This window comes from Rhea americana, unplaced genomic scaffold (assembly GCF_003343005.1).
Source record: "Rhea americana isolate MKP2758 unplaced genomic scaffold, rheAme1 scaffold_60, whole genome shotgun sequence".
NCBI lineage: Eukaryota > Metazoa > Chordata > Aves > Rheiformes > Rheidae > Rhea > Rhea americana.
Genome location: NW_028186757.1, coordinates 2,443,869 through 2,458,647, shown reverse-complemented (window position 1 = coordinate 2,458,647; position 14,779 = coordinate 2,443,869). Strand labels below are relative to the sequence as shown.

At 38.1% G+C, this 14,779-nt stretch overlaps 1 protein-coding gene across 1 annotated transcript in view; it reads right to left on the bottom strand.

Moving 5' to 3' along the window:
• Nucleotides 1–391: 391 nt before the first annotated feature.
• Nucleotides 392–14,779, bottom strand: part of TMEM192 (transmembrane protein 192) — a 17,880-nt gene continuing 3,492 nt past the window's right edge. The window contains exons 3-6 of the mRNA XM_085319831.1: nucleotides 11,033–11,297; nucleotides 8,797–8,931; nucleotides 4,251–4,353; nucleotides 392–2,148 (exon numbers count right to left, since the gene is read on the bottom strand). Of these exons, the coding sequence (XP_085175957.1) occupies nucleotides 2,025–2,148; nucleotides 4,251–4,353; nucleotides 8,797–8,931; nucleotides 11,033–11,297 (627 nt within the window). The 3' untranslated portion in view covers nucleotides 392–2,024. The remainder of the gene's footprint in view (nucleotides 2,149–4,250; nucleotides 4,354–8,796; nucleotides 8,932–11,032; nucleotides 11,298–14,779) is intronic.

Below are 14,779 nucleotides of genomic sequence, written 5' to 3'. Positions count from 1 at the left end.
GAAACTCCAGTTTTGGAAAGCAAAGCAGACCAGTCAGACCTCTTAGCAAAAGCTTGTTACCTCCTTCTTAGAGCTCACTGAACTCTGTAAAGCAGGATTTCCCTTTGCAGAAGTTATGTTGACCTGCATATCTCCCCTAATTCTACTTTTCAGAACAACTGTTACTCTTCTGATTGGTAAGCATGTCAGTCTTACTAGTCTAAAGCTTCCTGACAACTCTTAGCATCTCATTTAAATCATCTTCTTGAGGGGAAGGCTGTAAGTGAGAAGTTACAGAGTAGGCAAGTTCAGTCAACCCAGTCTTGAGTTCATTTAGAGCTCAAAGTTAAAATGCAATTGTTCATACACGAATATTCTAGGTCTTGAAAACAGGATCTTTGTAATGACAGAATTCACGCTCTTACTTAGTTGCATTTATTGTGCATAAACTTCACATTCACTGCTTTTCATACAAATTATAGAAATTGATATTCACAATCACATCAAAACCTGAGTTCTAAAACCAAAAATATTTTTATCCCTCACAAGTTTTTATAAAATCCTGGCTGCATTTTCAAGAAACAACAGTTAAAGGGGAAGAGAGTTTAGTGTTGAATAGCAGCAGTCTCCAAAACTTATTGTTTTCCTTCAAGCCAGCCAGCTCCAGTGTTTGTTAAACACTRAACAGGTATACAACTGATTTCTAAAGATATGTCCCAGGATCAAAATCAAATGGATTCATTTCTTCTGATTTTTCTGTATTTCTACAAGACCATTCCTAATCTGAGCCTTCTTCCTGTTTTGACCAATGATCATCCATTCTCCCCAGGCTTGGTCTACATTGGTAGACAAAGTAGTACTGAGAACAGAAGCGTTCTTTTACCAGTGAAGGAGGAGAACAGGTGGGCAGGCACATACTATCGCTATCAGAGACAACAAGATTCAAGGTGGAAGACTAGCCTTTCCAATAAATCCATGAAATAGAAAAGCATCCTGGAAGTTTGAGAAACACAGATTTTCAATTCTACTAAAGTTTTTGCCACCCATGTGGATTATTTTAGCATCAGGATGCTGACATTTTTGATGAGTCAAAGTACAGAGTCAACATGTATGTAACTGTAATAGAATCTGTAACAGGATCTAACTTCATATTGCACAATTCTAAGTTAGGTCTGTTCAACATGAGTTGGTTACTAGTTTAATATAAAGTTTTTAAAATATTTTTGCCTCAATTTAGTTCAATATGTAAAGTAAGAGTCCTGTTCAGTATTAACTAACACAAAGTTCTAATAACAGAAACACCAACAGCCCTGGAGATCCCCTTTAGGGGTTTTAAAGCCAGAATTCTGAACAGCTGTTCAAATTGCTTATCATGACATTGTTACCTACTGCACATTCAGATGTGAGATCTGCCATTCTAGGGCACCCAGTGCGATTTTTTCAAGGAGTCATAAATTGGATGCCAAATTTCCCCCACTAGCATAAGCTACAGTGTCATTTTTTTTGACAAAGGAGAAAACAAGACAGATCTAGAAACCAAGTAACTACTTTGTATAGGATTACTGAGGTACATCACTTCTACTAACTAGAAGCAACAGGACTTGGTGAYAGAACATACCTAGCCTCAGCTCCAGACACTGCAGATTTCAACTGAGAAGACACACTCTGCAAAATTTATTTCCTAGGAAACAGCTTGTGTTCTAGAAATACAAAATACTTTGGTAGTTTGAAGCTTAACGGTTACAACAGTGCTAAATAATAGCAACAACTGAAGAAAGTTAAACCATTACATCTGGTCCAACTTCAAGCTATTAGGAATTAAAAATCCTCAAACCTCCAGAATCTCTTTTCAGAATTGATGCTGGGAGGGGGGGCAGGAGGGGTGTGCATGGGGTAGCGCCAGAACACATCCAGTTGTAACATGTTTACAGTAGATGTAGAACTCATACTTCCACGATGAGTCATCTCATGAAGTCAAGTCATCTGTACAACTTGGGTTGCTTTATATTCCCTCTTGAACTGCAGCAGCAGTTTTCCAAACGCTTTTAAGTTCTGATTTGCTGTGATGTTAGTGCCAACAATCTCTTGCTAAGCAGTGCATTGTGTCGCTGAAGATACTCAATTACATCTCCTTGCTTYTCAACAATCTCTTCTAAACTTGAATTTTCCCTTGAAAGAACAAAAAATGAATATGGTTTTAAATAAGAGATGAAAGCTTTGTAACATATGAAAGAACAGAGCTAATTACTGACTTCGACAACTCGCTTTCTTCAGTTTTGCTTTTGCTGATCTTTACGACTTTTCAGAGGGGAGGCAGCCTACAATACTTGTTTAGCCTGAATCTTGCATGAGAGGGTAGGAAAAGAAAAAGGGTTGACTAACTTTGTGCTGTGTCTCAWAAGCAATAGCTAGATATTTTCTGCTAGACAGTTACAGAAAACCTGTTGAAGTACGAGTGTACTGACACTAAGTTTGTAAAACAGTAAGACAGACCACATGCTACTACCATACCAAGTAAGAAACCCATGACATCTTTGCTCAATAGCCAGCTTTTTTAAGCAGAYATAATATTTTTTTCTATAGACAGTTTAAGATAATTTCTCCATTAGCCTACAGTCACATTTATTGACACCAGTGAATACTCACAATACTTAAACTACATCAGTACTTAACATTTGTTGTATTTCAGATCTACACTCCTTTGCAGATTCACATACAGCTTCACCTCAGCTTAAGCTATCTTCAACTTTCRTGCATGTTCCCATTAAACTGAGTTAGTGGCACTGTAGTGTTAATTAAAGCAGAGTAGGAAAAAACCCTCACATAGGTCCAATTAAAGAACAACTGTAGCTAAACTGAAAAGAAACAAAACGCCACAGATCTTGTAGAGAAAAAGGTTTACAGCCTTAACCAGTAAGTTACACTACCAATTCCTAGCACCAGAAGAGTTCATAACCAGTAGCTTAGATTATAGAGGTCATGAGATTCAGAAAACATTCTTAGAACCAGGGTCAACTCCAGGGCTGACAGGATTCACTTTTCAATAGACCTTAAATCTCTATGGAAAGAAAGAGTCAAGAGTTGTATAGACCTAAATTAAAATAACTGTTTTGCAATCAGTTCTCACAGGAAATTTGCACTCTTTTTAATCAAAAGATCAGAGTCTTTTCCTCAGCCAGTCTCTACATTGTTTAGGAATTGTTCTCTAGGCATTTGAGGATTTCTCAGGGGAGAAGTTGAATGAGGAAAGAACAAGGTCCCCCACRCATTCACCACTGTTCATATGAAGATGGAAATCAGATATTGTATCAAGATAATCAAGACAACTCTAAAGGCTTCCTGTATCCTGGACTTTTACTTCCAGGTTCCATGAACTCATGTGCATGTTGCATTTGTGACATCAGGGAAGTACTGAAGGATCAGTTATCTCTAGACTTCATCAGTTCAACTTGTTTTACTACGACATATAGGAGTGAGTCATGCTGTACTAGAAAATTTGGAAATATATTCTTGCATGGAAATACTAGTTCTGATGATTTTTTTGTTTAGCTATACCAGACTCATTTCAGCAACTGGAAAATGTGTACCTTCTAATTGCTTGACCAAAGGGAAACAAAGCAACAAGTCTCAGTACTTGCAAGATGAATGTTGAAGAACTTTGTCTCATTTACAACTTGYTCTCCTCTTAAAAGTCATATCCAGCTTTAGAATTCTTTCCCAAGCTGGAAATATACTCCAAATCCCCTTTTTCAGAATCACATGTTCAACTGCTGGCATAGAACAAAGCTGCAAAGCTGTCTTCACCTATGAAGGTGTGACAATACGTTCCCTTGAAAGAACTGGTTGAAGCAGCTAGGCTCCTGTAGGCATACTTTAAGTAAAAGTGTAACACACCAGTATCTCTCCTCAGACTCCCATATAAAGTCAACTAAAACAGGGTAAGCACAGTTATTTATAGCACATTAAAGATTCTYGCAACCAGCCATAGATGGTCAAATCTATGTCCTTCTGTGTGAAGATTTCTGTATTACAAATAGCTATACTACCTTGGAAGCATAAAACTTGGCTATTTCTCATTAAAGCTGCTATTTTGCACAAATAAATGTGCAGTTTCCTTAAGAACTAGTATCCTGACATCTATTCTGGTTGACAGATTTAAGACTGTACACAAGTCTGTAGAGAAATTAATGCAATTATTTTATTCATTGTTACCTGCATACTGTGGTTGACAAGACGTGCCCACATGAAAAGGCTAATATACAAGATCTTACCTGAATCCCGTTTCTGAGGTAATGTGACTGGGGTAAGCATACATCTTTTCTTCTTCAATTATATCAGGTCTTGGCTTTGCACGATTGAAGTTGCTTATTTTCACTGCAATAAAGTTTCATAAAGTAGTTGGAAAAAAAAAAAAAAAAAAAACAAAAAAAAACAAAAAAAAACTTTAACACCAGGCTCCAAGTTAAAACTCCGTAACAGATTAACACAAGCTTGCCTTAGAATAGGTGACAGAAAGGCAGTAAGGGAATCTGGGAGTAGGAAGAGGGGCAGGGGGAACAAAAAGCCCCCAATCGTTTCTGAAGGGGCTTTGATTATAAAATTAGTATGCTTTCCTTTCTTTCTTGCTGCTCAAAACACCGTAAGTGAAGATATGAATGGGGAAGCTTGAAAATAGTGCTTAACATCTATGGTTAAGATTTAGTCTGTCATCTAAGGAAAGAAGAAATTTTAGTCACCTCTGAATAGTGAGCATCTTTTTCTAAAYTGTGAGGGTGACTGAGCACTGACACAGGTTGCCCAGAGAGGTTGTGGAGTCTTCATCCTTGGAGATTTTCAAAAGCTGTCTAGAGAGGGTCCTGGGCAACATACTCTAGGTGACTCTGCTTGAGCGGGGGGAGGACTAGCTAGATTATCTAAAGGTCCTTTCCAACCTCAGCCATTCTGTGAAAAGGAATGGAAATTTAGTCTCTGATTTCAGGCCATAACTAAGCAATATACAATTAAAAAGAGTGTTTAGAGGTTTTGATACTAGTATCTAGGTCAGAACTTCTGGTTTAAACTCTGATGAATGCTGTTTTAACTAGACAGTTTGCCATGAAGCAGTAGCTTGTCTGCCTGCTCTAAAACTAGAACAGACTTGCTACAGCAAGCCATGAGGTATTCAGACCACATTAGTTCTTTGTGGTCAACTTCCACCTCAAAATACAGAAGTCATTCCTGGGTATCTGCGAATAAATTTAATTTTAATTTACCAGACATGGAATGGGGGGGAAGGGGTARGCAGTGGAGCAGGGAGAAGCTGTAGGTACCCTTTGCATTATTTCTGGATGAAAGCTGAAGACATCTGAAGCAATTCCAAATCAGATAAGGAATAACAAAAAGGAGCACGCTAAAGAGACCCAGAATGCACATTCTGGTCTCTATAGTTGGGGCTGCTTGCAAAGAAATACATCTAAYGCTACTAAAAACATGACAGTCTGCCTGTGAGAAATCCACATAAATGTGGGGAAAGACTGTCCTTACAAGTCAATAGTATGACAGGGTTTATTATGGGCCACCCTGCTAAAACAATGCAAACCCTCCAGAGGTTAGCTACGAGTTAGGCTCAAAGGTTAGTTATTTCTGTGACTGTATTCCTCTACAAAAAGCCATGGAGGAATAGATGAGGAATTTCCAACATGCTTTGTTTGTGGGAATATTAGTCTTCTATTCAAGTGATATTAGAAGTATGTCTTATTAGAAGAAGAAAAAGCCATTAAATACATATATGTAGTAAACCTTTGAAAGCTTGACCCCCTATCCTATCACTGAACTTAATGTATTAAACTGACATCTAGAGCTCTCTATATCATACTTCAGTCCCTACACATTTACCTCACTTGAAAGATTTATACATGTTAAGCCTACTACAGGTCATTTCAAACAACTCCATATAAGTTTGACTCCCTGTCTCTGAATTGCATGCACACACAGGACAGCTGTACTTCACAAGATACTGTGCATCACAATTCACAAAATAGCTCCAATAAGCRAAAAGAAAACTCTAGAATTACAATCAGGTATTCCACACCTCCACTTTTGTTTGTGAAGCATTAAATGTAACATTAAAACAAAATGAAATCAAGTACATAAACCTGCTACATCTCACTTTAATAGTTTAGAATTAATTGTTCCACAGAGGAGAAATGGCATGTATGAACACTGACATTACCCACCCCTAAAGCTTTTGGGGTAAACAAAGTAACAAGGGAGATGCCTGTCATCATTAGTTTCTTGTGTGAAGCAGGTCTATACCTCCTCTCTTCCCACCAAAGGTTGCTCCTTTAGTTGCAGAGCTACATTAGCTGCTGTTATCTCAGTGGTAAGTGATATCTACTAAGTGCTTTCCTGAGAGAGGGGCACTCGAACAGTGAATAGACAGCTCCCCTTAAAGTATCCAGCTAAGGAGGCTTAATGTTTCCAGTCAGTCTGTTCAGTCTTACAGAAAAATCTGATGGCCACTATTAACCACAGCTTTCCAGGCTACTTAAAGAAAAATGGCCAAATACACTTGTTTTGCCTCAGAAGAGCTTTAGCTTAACATAAAGATACCCAAACAACCACTACATAAGATACAGACATGCAAGCAGTCTCTCAGCTTTACTTCAACATACATTAGGATAGAAAATAAGATTGGAAAAGACAATCTAGGGTGATTAGATATCACTCTGATCTAGAGGCAATTGCTAAGTTCCATTAAAATTAACTCTGTCTTTGCACACAAAGCTCTGGAGAAGGAAGCTTAGACTGTGTTTTTGAGGCTGCTGAGGAAGTAAGGCAAACTGTTCCCAAAYGGGAAAGCCTTGCTCCTTCCTAGCAATGCAACCTTCATCTTTGTTCTAGCACACTCACTGGAGCCCTTTCTCAAGTCTCCTTCAGCTCACTCATCTGCGAAACAAAARAAACAATCATTTTATTCTAGAAAGCTGTGGGGTAATGGATGCATTTCATGAGTACTGGAACCAGGGTTCCACCACCTAGGAAACAAGATCTTTTTGGTGACAGGCATGCAGGAAGGGAGGTTAGCAACTCCTACGGAACCTCAGGCTCAGACCTTACTACAAAAGCCAATTTTCTTCCAGTTGTGGAAGTTGTTTCCTACGGAGATAAATATTGTACTTTTGAGCTACAAGAGGTTTCAGGGTAAGAAATAATGCTTCACTGGAATTCTTTAACTCCTGCTATAGCTTTGTAACTCATCTCTATTTTTCTCAGTTTATCAGGAAAGTAAATATGCCTATGTCAGAAAAGAACGATTTCTGTCATTCTTGGATTAATTCTCTAGAACTGTTATGCTTACGCATTCCCAGTCTCTAATTCTAAGGACAGTTACTCTACCTGGGCAATCTGATAAGCCTATAGGATTCAGACTTTTGCATGGTTATAGGTGCAGGAGGTAGGTGGGGATCTCATTTCTTGGTGTATGTTGATTTCAATATTGTTACAGGAGAGTCAAGGCTAGCTTTTAACTCCAAGATGACCCAGTCACTTGGCAGTGTTTCTTAGGATGCCATTACATTAGTAAGGTCACATCAGTTTTCCTTTCCAAAAGGAAAGGCATTCAAAATGAATTATTAGTAATCTAGGACTTCTTTTATGGTTAGGACAAACACTGACTGGAATAGAAATAGCTCTTGCTTAAGTTATAAGCTCCATGCAGTGCTGAAGGAGGCATTTCCATCCTCCTCTTTCTGTTTGATTGTAAGTCAGAAGCAAGTTACATTAAGATTAGCACATCTGTTTCTTCCACTAGAGAAATCAGTACTACTGAGCCTATTTAGCTAGACTGTCACCATCCCCTTGTTTGTTGCTGTAAATAATCAGAAAACAGCATCTCAGAAAATATGAAGTATCTAACTCAGGAGCAGAGTTCCATGTCACTTATTCACAAATGTAACACCAAGTGCCTTTAGTTGCCTTGGAACAACAAGAGACATCACTAAGGAGGTATGAGACAGTAAAAAGGCAGTTTTAACTCAGTTATTTGCATTCAAGTTCATGCAAGACAAACTCAAATAGTTTAAGATGAGATTAGAGAGAACTATTTTGTTCAAACACTTGTTAAATCTTTCCATTAAATTATTGCTGCAATATCTAAAATAACAATTAAGTCTTGATAAAGTACACCAAACCATCAGCAGGTAGCTTTACAAGACAGCGACAGTACTAAATAATACATCACAATTTTATGAAGTAGTATTTTAGTGTTAGAACAGGTTTCAAAAAAAAAATTTTTTTTTTTTTTTAAAAAGGAGCACTCCGTAACAGTGACAAAAATAATCATCTTTTGGGGTGGGAGTAAGGAAATAAAAAGGAAGAGAATTAAAAGGTTTGAAGATTGAGACATCACTCTATAAGCTTAAGTTCCATATTTAAATTCCACATTTAAATCTCAGAGCCAGTTCTGATAAAAGCCAACTCTTACTACTTCACAGCTCGTGGTATATGCATTTAAGAACAAGCTACCAAATTAAAAAAAACAAGCAAACAAAACAGCATCACAGGATGCTTTTACAACAATTCTGCACTCATCACTTCACTGGATGAGCAGCTTTGAGACAAAGCTTTATCTGGCTTTGTTAGAGCACAAATCAAGTCCAACAGCTTTCCCATTCGTTTGGGCTAGCCTTAGTTCTCTTCTACAAGTACAGTCATTCTGTATTTATACTTGCAGCTTGGGGTACCTTAAGTACTGTGCCAAACTTTGTGAGCAAACAGAACAGTTCAGTAGCTATCATTACAAGTCTCACCCATTGAGACAAGAACTGCCATTCTCACCTGTGTAAATCACTAAGCACGTCAGTGAACTGATCAGCTCCAGGCCCAGGACTCCCAGGATAAGATACAGGTATACTTTACTGTGATCGGGAAAGGAATGCTGGACAGACAGAATCAAAAGCAGGGCTGCATTTCCTAGAAGACAAATACATTTCTCAGGTGTAACAGTCTTATTAGCTGTTGAAAATAACTTACTACTSTCTCATCCCAAGTATCTGAAATATTTCAACAATACTTTTCCAATTCATCCCATACTTGCCCCKTTGGTTTATTTCTTTAATGCAGCTGATGCCAGCTCACAGCTGCTGTTGTAAAAATGAGGCTCCATTTCAGTATTGAATAGTACAAAATTGTAGGTTTTCTTATGGATCTTTTTGACTTAGAGAGATGTGGAGAGAATGGACTAGAAATACCTAGTATACAACTTGCATGGCCTCAGACTGTTTCTTGCCTTTTTGCTGCTGTCTATCCCCCCAAAGTGGCTTGGGTAGTTTATTCTACTAATTTCTTAGGACATTATTTCAGCCACAGTTCAGAGTAGGAGGGCATCTGCCTAGCCTATAAGTGGTGAATTTGAGTGTATTTAARTGAGACTAACATTAAACAAACCAAAAAGACAAGAAATACCACCTTTGTTTCCACAAGATAACTTGCAYAGGCTTCCAGTTGCCTAGTTTTACTTTAGCACTTGCAAGCTGCTGAAAGTTAAACTGAAATGAGCACAGTTAGTCACAGAGAATAAGCCCTGTATTTCAAAAGGTCTAGAACTATGGACCTAATATTCTTGCTTAAAAAGTTCTGTGGGTTGCAATCAAATGTTCCAAATTTTTTTTAGATACCCTCTCTGCAGTATACTTCTGACACAGCATGGAGTGTTCTTTCCTGTTAAGATTTTTTTTTAAAGATAGTCTAATAAAGCACTAAATTTATAAATTTAAGATTATAGTAGCAGTTATGGAACTATAYACTTCTTCATACTACATTAGGCAAGTGAAAGGATGGAAGCAGTATCTGCAGGAATTTAGTGCGACAGAAGTTCACAGTTACAGAGCTCATTGCCTTCTAAGTTAGATTTGCCTCAAAACTTACTGCATCTGAACATTTACATGTTGCCAGTCTGGTGGGGAGAAATAGACTACATTCAAGTCAGAAGGTATGACTAAGTTAAATATTCCAGACTTCACTGCAATAGGCAGAAACAAGCCTTTTATTCTCTCAAGACATCCATAAGCCTGCTGTAGGCTGATCTTGTCATTGCACATAAGAAATCTTCAGAGCTCTACCTAGTGGCCGTAACCTGGTTTTGCACAGTCAGGTTGACTAGGTGGCTTTTTAGTGATTGGGTGGAAAAGCAAGCTAGGGTTTTATACAAAGTAAGACCATGTAACCCACTAAGACCAGTAGAAAAACATTTTGCTCCAGTTATTCAGGTTTACAATAGGGAGATGGTGATTGTAAATAGGCAAAAATACTGCAAAAACCACCATGCTTCCCTCATCTCCTGACATTTCTATCGAAAACTCTGCTAAAGTTAAACAAGTTTTAGATCTGTTGAAGTAGCTGCTTTTAGAAAAGCAACAGCAGGTGTGTTGAAACACTTTTCAGCTTTTACTGGCCAGTGGAAGCACAGAATACAGTCAGAACACTGYTACACATCAGTTTGTCCATAGAAAGCAGAAGGCGGCAGTCAGAATTTGAGCTGAACGCCATTTAACACTGCTTACGGTTAGACATTTACTCACTCTGCTGTTTCAGACAGCTGCTGAGCAATAGGCAATTCATCTGTTTTTACTTAAAATGCTTAGCATGGAGAGGGTTCATTTCATAAATCATGCAGTAAACTTCCTGGAAGGATTAGTGGTCTCGCTACATATCCAATTAGACAAGCGAGTATGCAGATCAAGTCTACTATCAAGCAAACAGATCTTTTCAGTCGAACATATTTTATAGTTGGAAACCACTAATAACTAGGTTCTACCTCACACTTGTGGGCATGCAGCTAAGAAGTGTTCTTTACAATATACATTTGGCGGTCCAGAAAAGTCAGTCAGGAGGTCTGACTAAAATAAATAGCATTTACAAATAAGTTTGTGGGTAAAGTTTTAAAAATTCATAAAATATGATCAGTGCTATACATATATATATATAGCCAGTGCTTTTATTATTACAGAATTCAAAGCATTACAAGAGAAGAAAAAACCCCACACAGACACATATGTAAACAAGCTCACTTCACCTGTGGAGTGTATCACCAGTGGAAGCCTTTTTAGATGTCTTGTTGATCGATAGATTGAGAAGTAACCTCTGCTTCTGACTTTATTGTGGTGGTGCTGGATATATCGTTCAAAAAAAACATGCAGAATCCATAAAATTACTTTGGCAATGATTATGACAGTCTGCACTTTAAGTGGATGAGTATAGTTTCCAGGGCACTTATCCTGATTTGGATTGGGGTAAGAACAAAACATAGCTGCTAAAAATGCTAGAACAACAAAAGCAACCTGCAAGAGAAGGAGACAGGAGGTCTGTTAAAAAACCATATACTCCACAACTCTTAACTTAAAAAGACAGAGAGAGAGAGATAAGCTTACATAATCTAGTTATCACATTTTACTTCCCAATTTGATTTTATTAAAGCAAAGATATTTATAAACATCAGACCCTCTTACCACAACTACCACGTCATTTCAGTCACATATCCATTAATGAAATTTATGAGTAATAACATTATCTTTCAACAACACAAACAGTAACCAGTTGGACAGAGATGAGAATCACCACTTTTCTCAGTACTTCTTCCACATCAGTTTCATTTTTACCTGAGCATCACCTTCAGAGTGAGTTAATCTTATTTCTGGACACCTTTTAATGAATCTTTTGCTTTAAGGAGAACTTTGAAAGTGTAAATAACGTCTTTTTAGACTACTCAGTAAGACCACATGGTTTGCATTYTTTTAGAGAAAAGAGATTTGTACAAGTGATAGTCACCCTCCATTAAATCTATTAGAGAAAACCTCCAGGTTATGATATCAAAACAAGTGAAATGAAGTGACACCATACTAAGTTAAAGTGAACTACTAACACTAGATAGGCACCTGCCTCAGCTGGTAATCATTAATATATTTAATATGCTAGGTTTTTACATTTTGCTCTGAATTCATAGTCACATCATACACTTTTCCTTCTAGACTAGTGGCATTCTGCCAGAACTTTTCCTGTCTTCTAGGTTTTGCTCCAAACTTTCAGCACCAGCAGTGAACAGCAGCATCAGCAACCTTCTGCTAACTAGAAGATATTCTTAGGTGGGGGTTACTTGGGGTGTATGTACATATACAGATTCGCTCTTAWAATCCTTACAGAATGTTTTCTTCATAATATATACTATCCCTAATATTTTCATTCAAGGAATGAAAAAAAAGTTATGGCGCTTTCATCCTGGTTCTCTATACACAATAGCAGTATTTTTAAACTGAACTAAAAACCAAAACAAGCCTACAATTACAAGTAAACTGAGCATTTCTATATGCAACAGAAATAGATTTGCATCAGGTCTACAAAGCTCTAGTCTTCCTATACACACATTTAGCAAAAAACACCCCCCCCCTCAAATATGTTATATCTCATTATTAATAGAAAAAACCCACAGAGCTGAAGATGGAGGAAAAAACATCTTATTTTCTTTTTTCAAACTTGATGTTCAATAGTTCAGCTGTACTGACTTAACTGTATTTAATGAACTTGTTCTCTCAACTCATTTTTCATATTTCTGTCACTTCTCAATTCAAGTTGCTTCACAAGCAACTATGTTCACAGAAATCAACTTTTTAAAAGCACTCAGTTACTCCTGATAAAACCCTTAGCTGGCTTGGCTTGCAAATAGCAATAACGGGGTAATAACGGGGGGAGGGCAGGGAGGAAGTAACTGGCACAGTCATCAGTACCAGGGAAGAAGGGGCCGGGGGGGGGGAGGGGCCTGTATTAGCCATAAGACTACAACAACTTCAAACACAAGTTTAAACCCCAAGTCATATCAAGTATGGGAGAAGTGGCCAGATTAATTGAAATAAGGGGAGTTAGTGCAAAACACTCATTTAAGGTATTTTACTATCTCCTTCTCCAGAAGAGCTAAGAAAAATCCAACTAACCCTTATTTTATTTGGTCACTTCAGTGTTAAATTTGCCATTTTAATACAGTAACAGACCCAGTTTGACTCCTTCAGATGTTAGGAATGTATTTCAGTGCAGAAAATAGCTATATTTAACTCCTGCAGGCTGGAATAGCCTAGCATGGCAGGCTACTACAACATGCTTGCATATATTGCTATCTACTATAGTAACTTATGCTAAAGGAAACACGTAGCTGTCAGTAAAAATGACATTACAGATGCTTTGCTGACATTTTGGTGTATTCCAACAATAGGCACCGTACTCCAATACAAGGAGCTTGTCTACAAACACAGTATTTATTCTTTTGAAGAGCAAAATTTAAGGGTTTTATGGTTTTATGTATATCTATATGCAAGGGGGGATTGGGGAAAGAAAGGGTTCATATAAAGAAATTTCTGGCTTGTAGCAAGGCTTGGCAAAGAAGCTATATCCAGCTCCCACSATGTAACATACTCCACCCACACACTCAAGAATTGAATGTTACTAGGCAACTGCACTGGAAGAGCTATCTGCTGCCTAACCCTACATCTTGTCACATGAGGAAGAAGAAATACTCCAAGTTACACACAAAGTATTTTAGAGATGCATTACACAGTCCTGTATAACATTATTATTCCTTATAACCTCTCCAGGATACTTGCCACTTTGGTAGGCTATGCATTGGAAGCTAACCTGATGCCTCCACATTCCAMAAGGTTTGTGCATTTGCAGAAGTAGAGGGGAAGGAAAWCCAATAAGCTTGCTTTGCCCATCCAGGAAAAAATGCTTCTTTTCAGCAAGCAACAGCATCATTTCATGTGACAGTTGTACTGCTGCATTTCACCAACAGAAACAATAATTCTCCATTTTGATCCAAGGACTGACTGGTCACTGCAGCAGGTTCAGCAATAGCAGCAAAACTTAGCCTGGAAAAGTGTGCATTGACAGAGGCCCAAGTAGTTTTCCCCCCTCTTTTCACCTCCTCACACTTCTCTCCATTTGCAGGAGAGGGCAAAACAACAGGAACAGAAGAGGCAGCGGTATTCTAGGATCTAGCTGACTGACATTTGGCTACGTCAGTTACAGCAGTATAGAGTAGAGATCCCAAGGCTTAGAACAACATTTACTGCTCTATGTCTACCTTTATAATGCAGACCTCAAGCACCATCCTAAAAGGACAGCAACAAAATGTTTTTCAGCCTTATACTCTTCACAAACCAGAACATCTAGTTTCCATTGAGGATCTCTGTAACCTATTCAGCAATACTGCAGTAGAAGTCTTACCTAGATCTGCCCAACAGACACAGATGGTCTTCACTTCCAAAATCAGAAGGTCAGAGCTTATTGTTTGAAAGGTTTATGCAGCTGCCTGAAGTGATGGCTTAGAGGTCAATATGCGTTTGTGAAGTTCTAGCGGGGTTGTAGCTTTTGGGAACACTGAACATACAGTTTTGTTTAAGATCAGGTGAATCTCCTAGTGCTATGTACCTCTCTCTCATGACCCTCTGGCTTTACAAACAAACACACACACACAATCTTCAGGTCTATATTAACAGCAATGATGCCATTATGCAAGTACCATTTCAGTTGGGTTTTGTCATCAGTGCTCTTCCCTCTTCCAAGTTTGGTTTCCATATGTGCACTAGTAACAATAAACATATCCAGCTTAAAGTATATGCTCACTACTAGACAGGAAACTAAGAGCTCTCTCTCTCTCTGCAAGTCCTACAGACTGTTACATGTAGGATCTGTAAATTTTACTCTTTCTGGGCTCTTTCTTCTTAACACCCAGAGCAGGAAATAATATTTGGATTCCTTTATCTCACAAGTCCTCCCC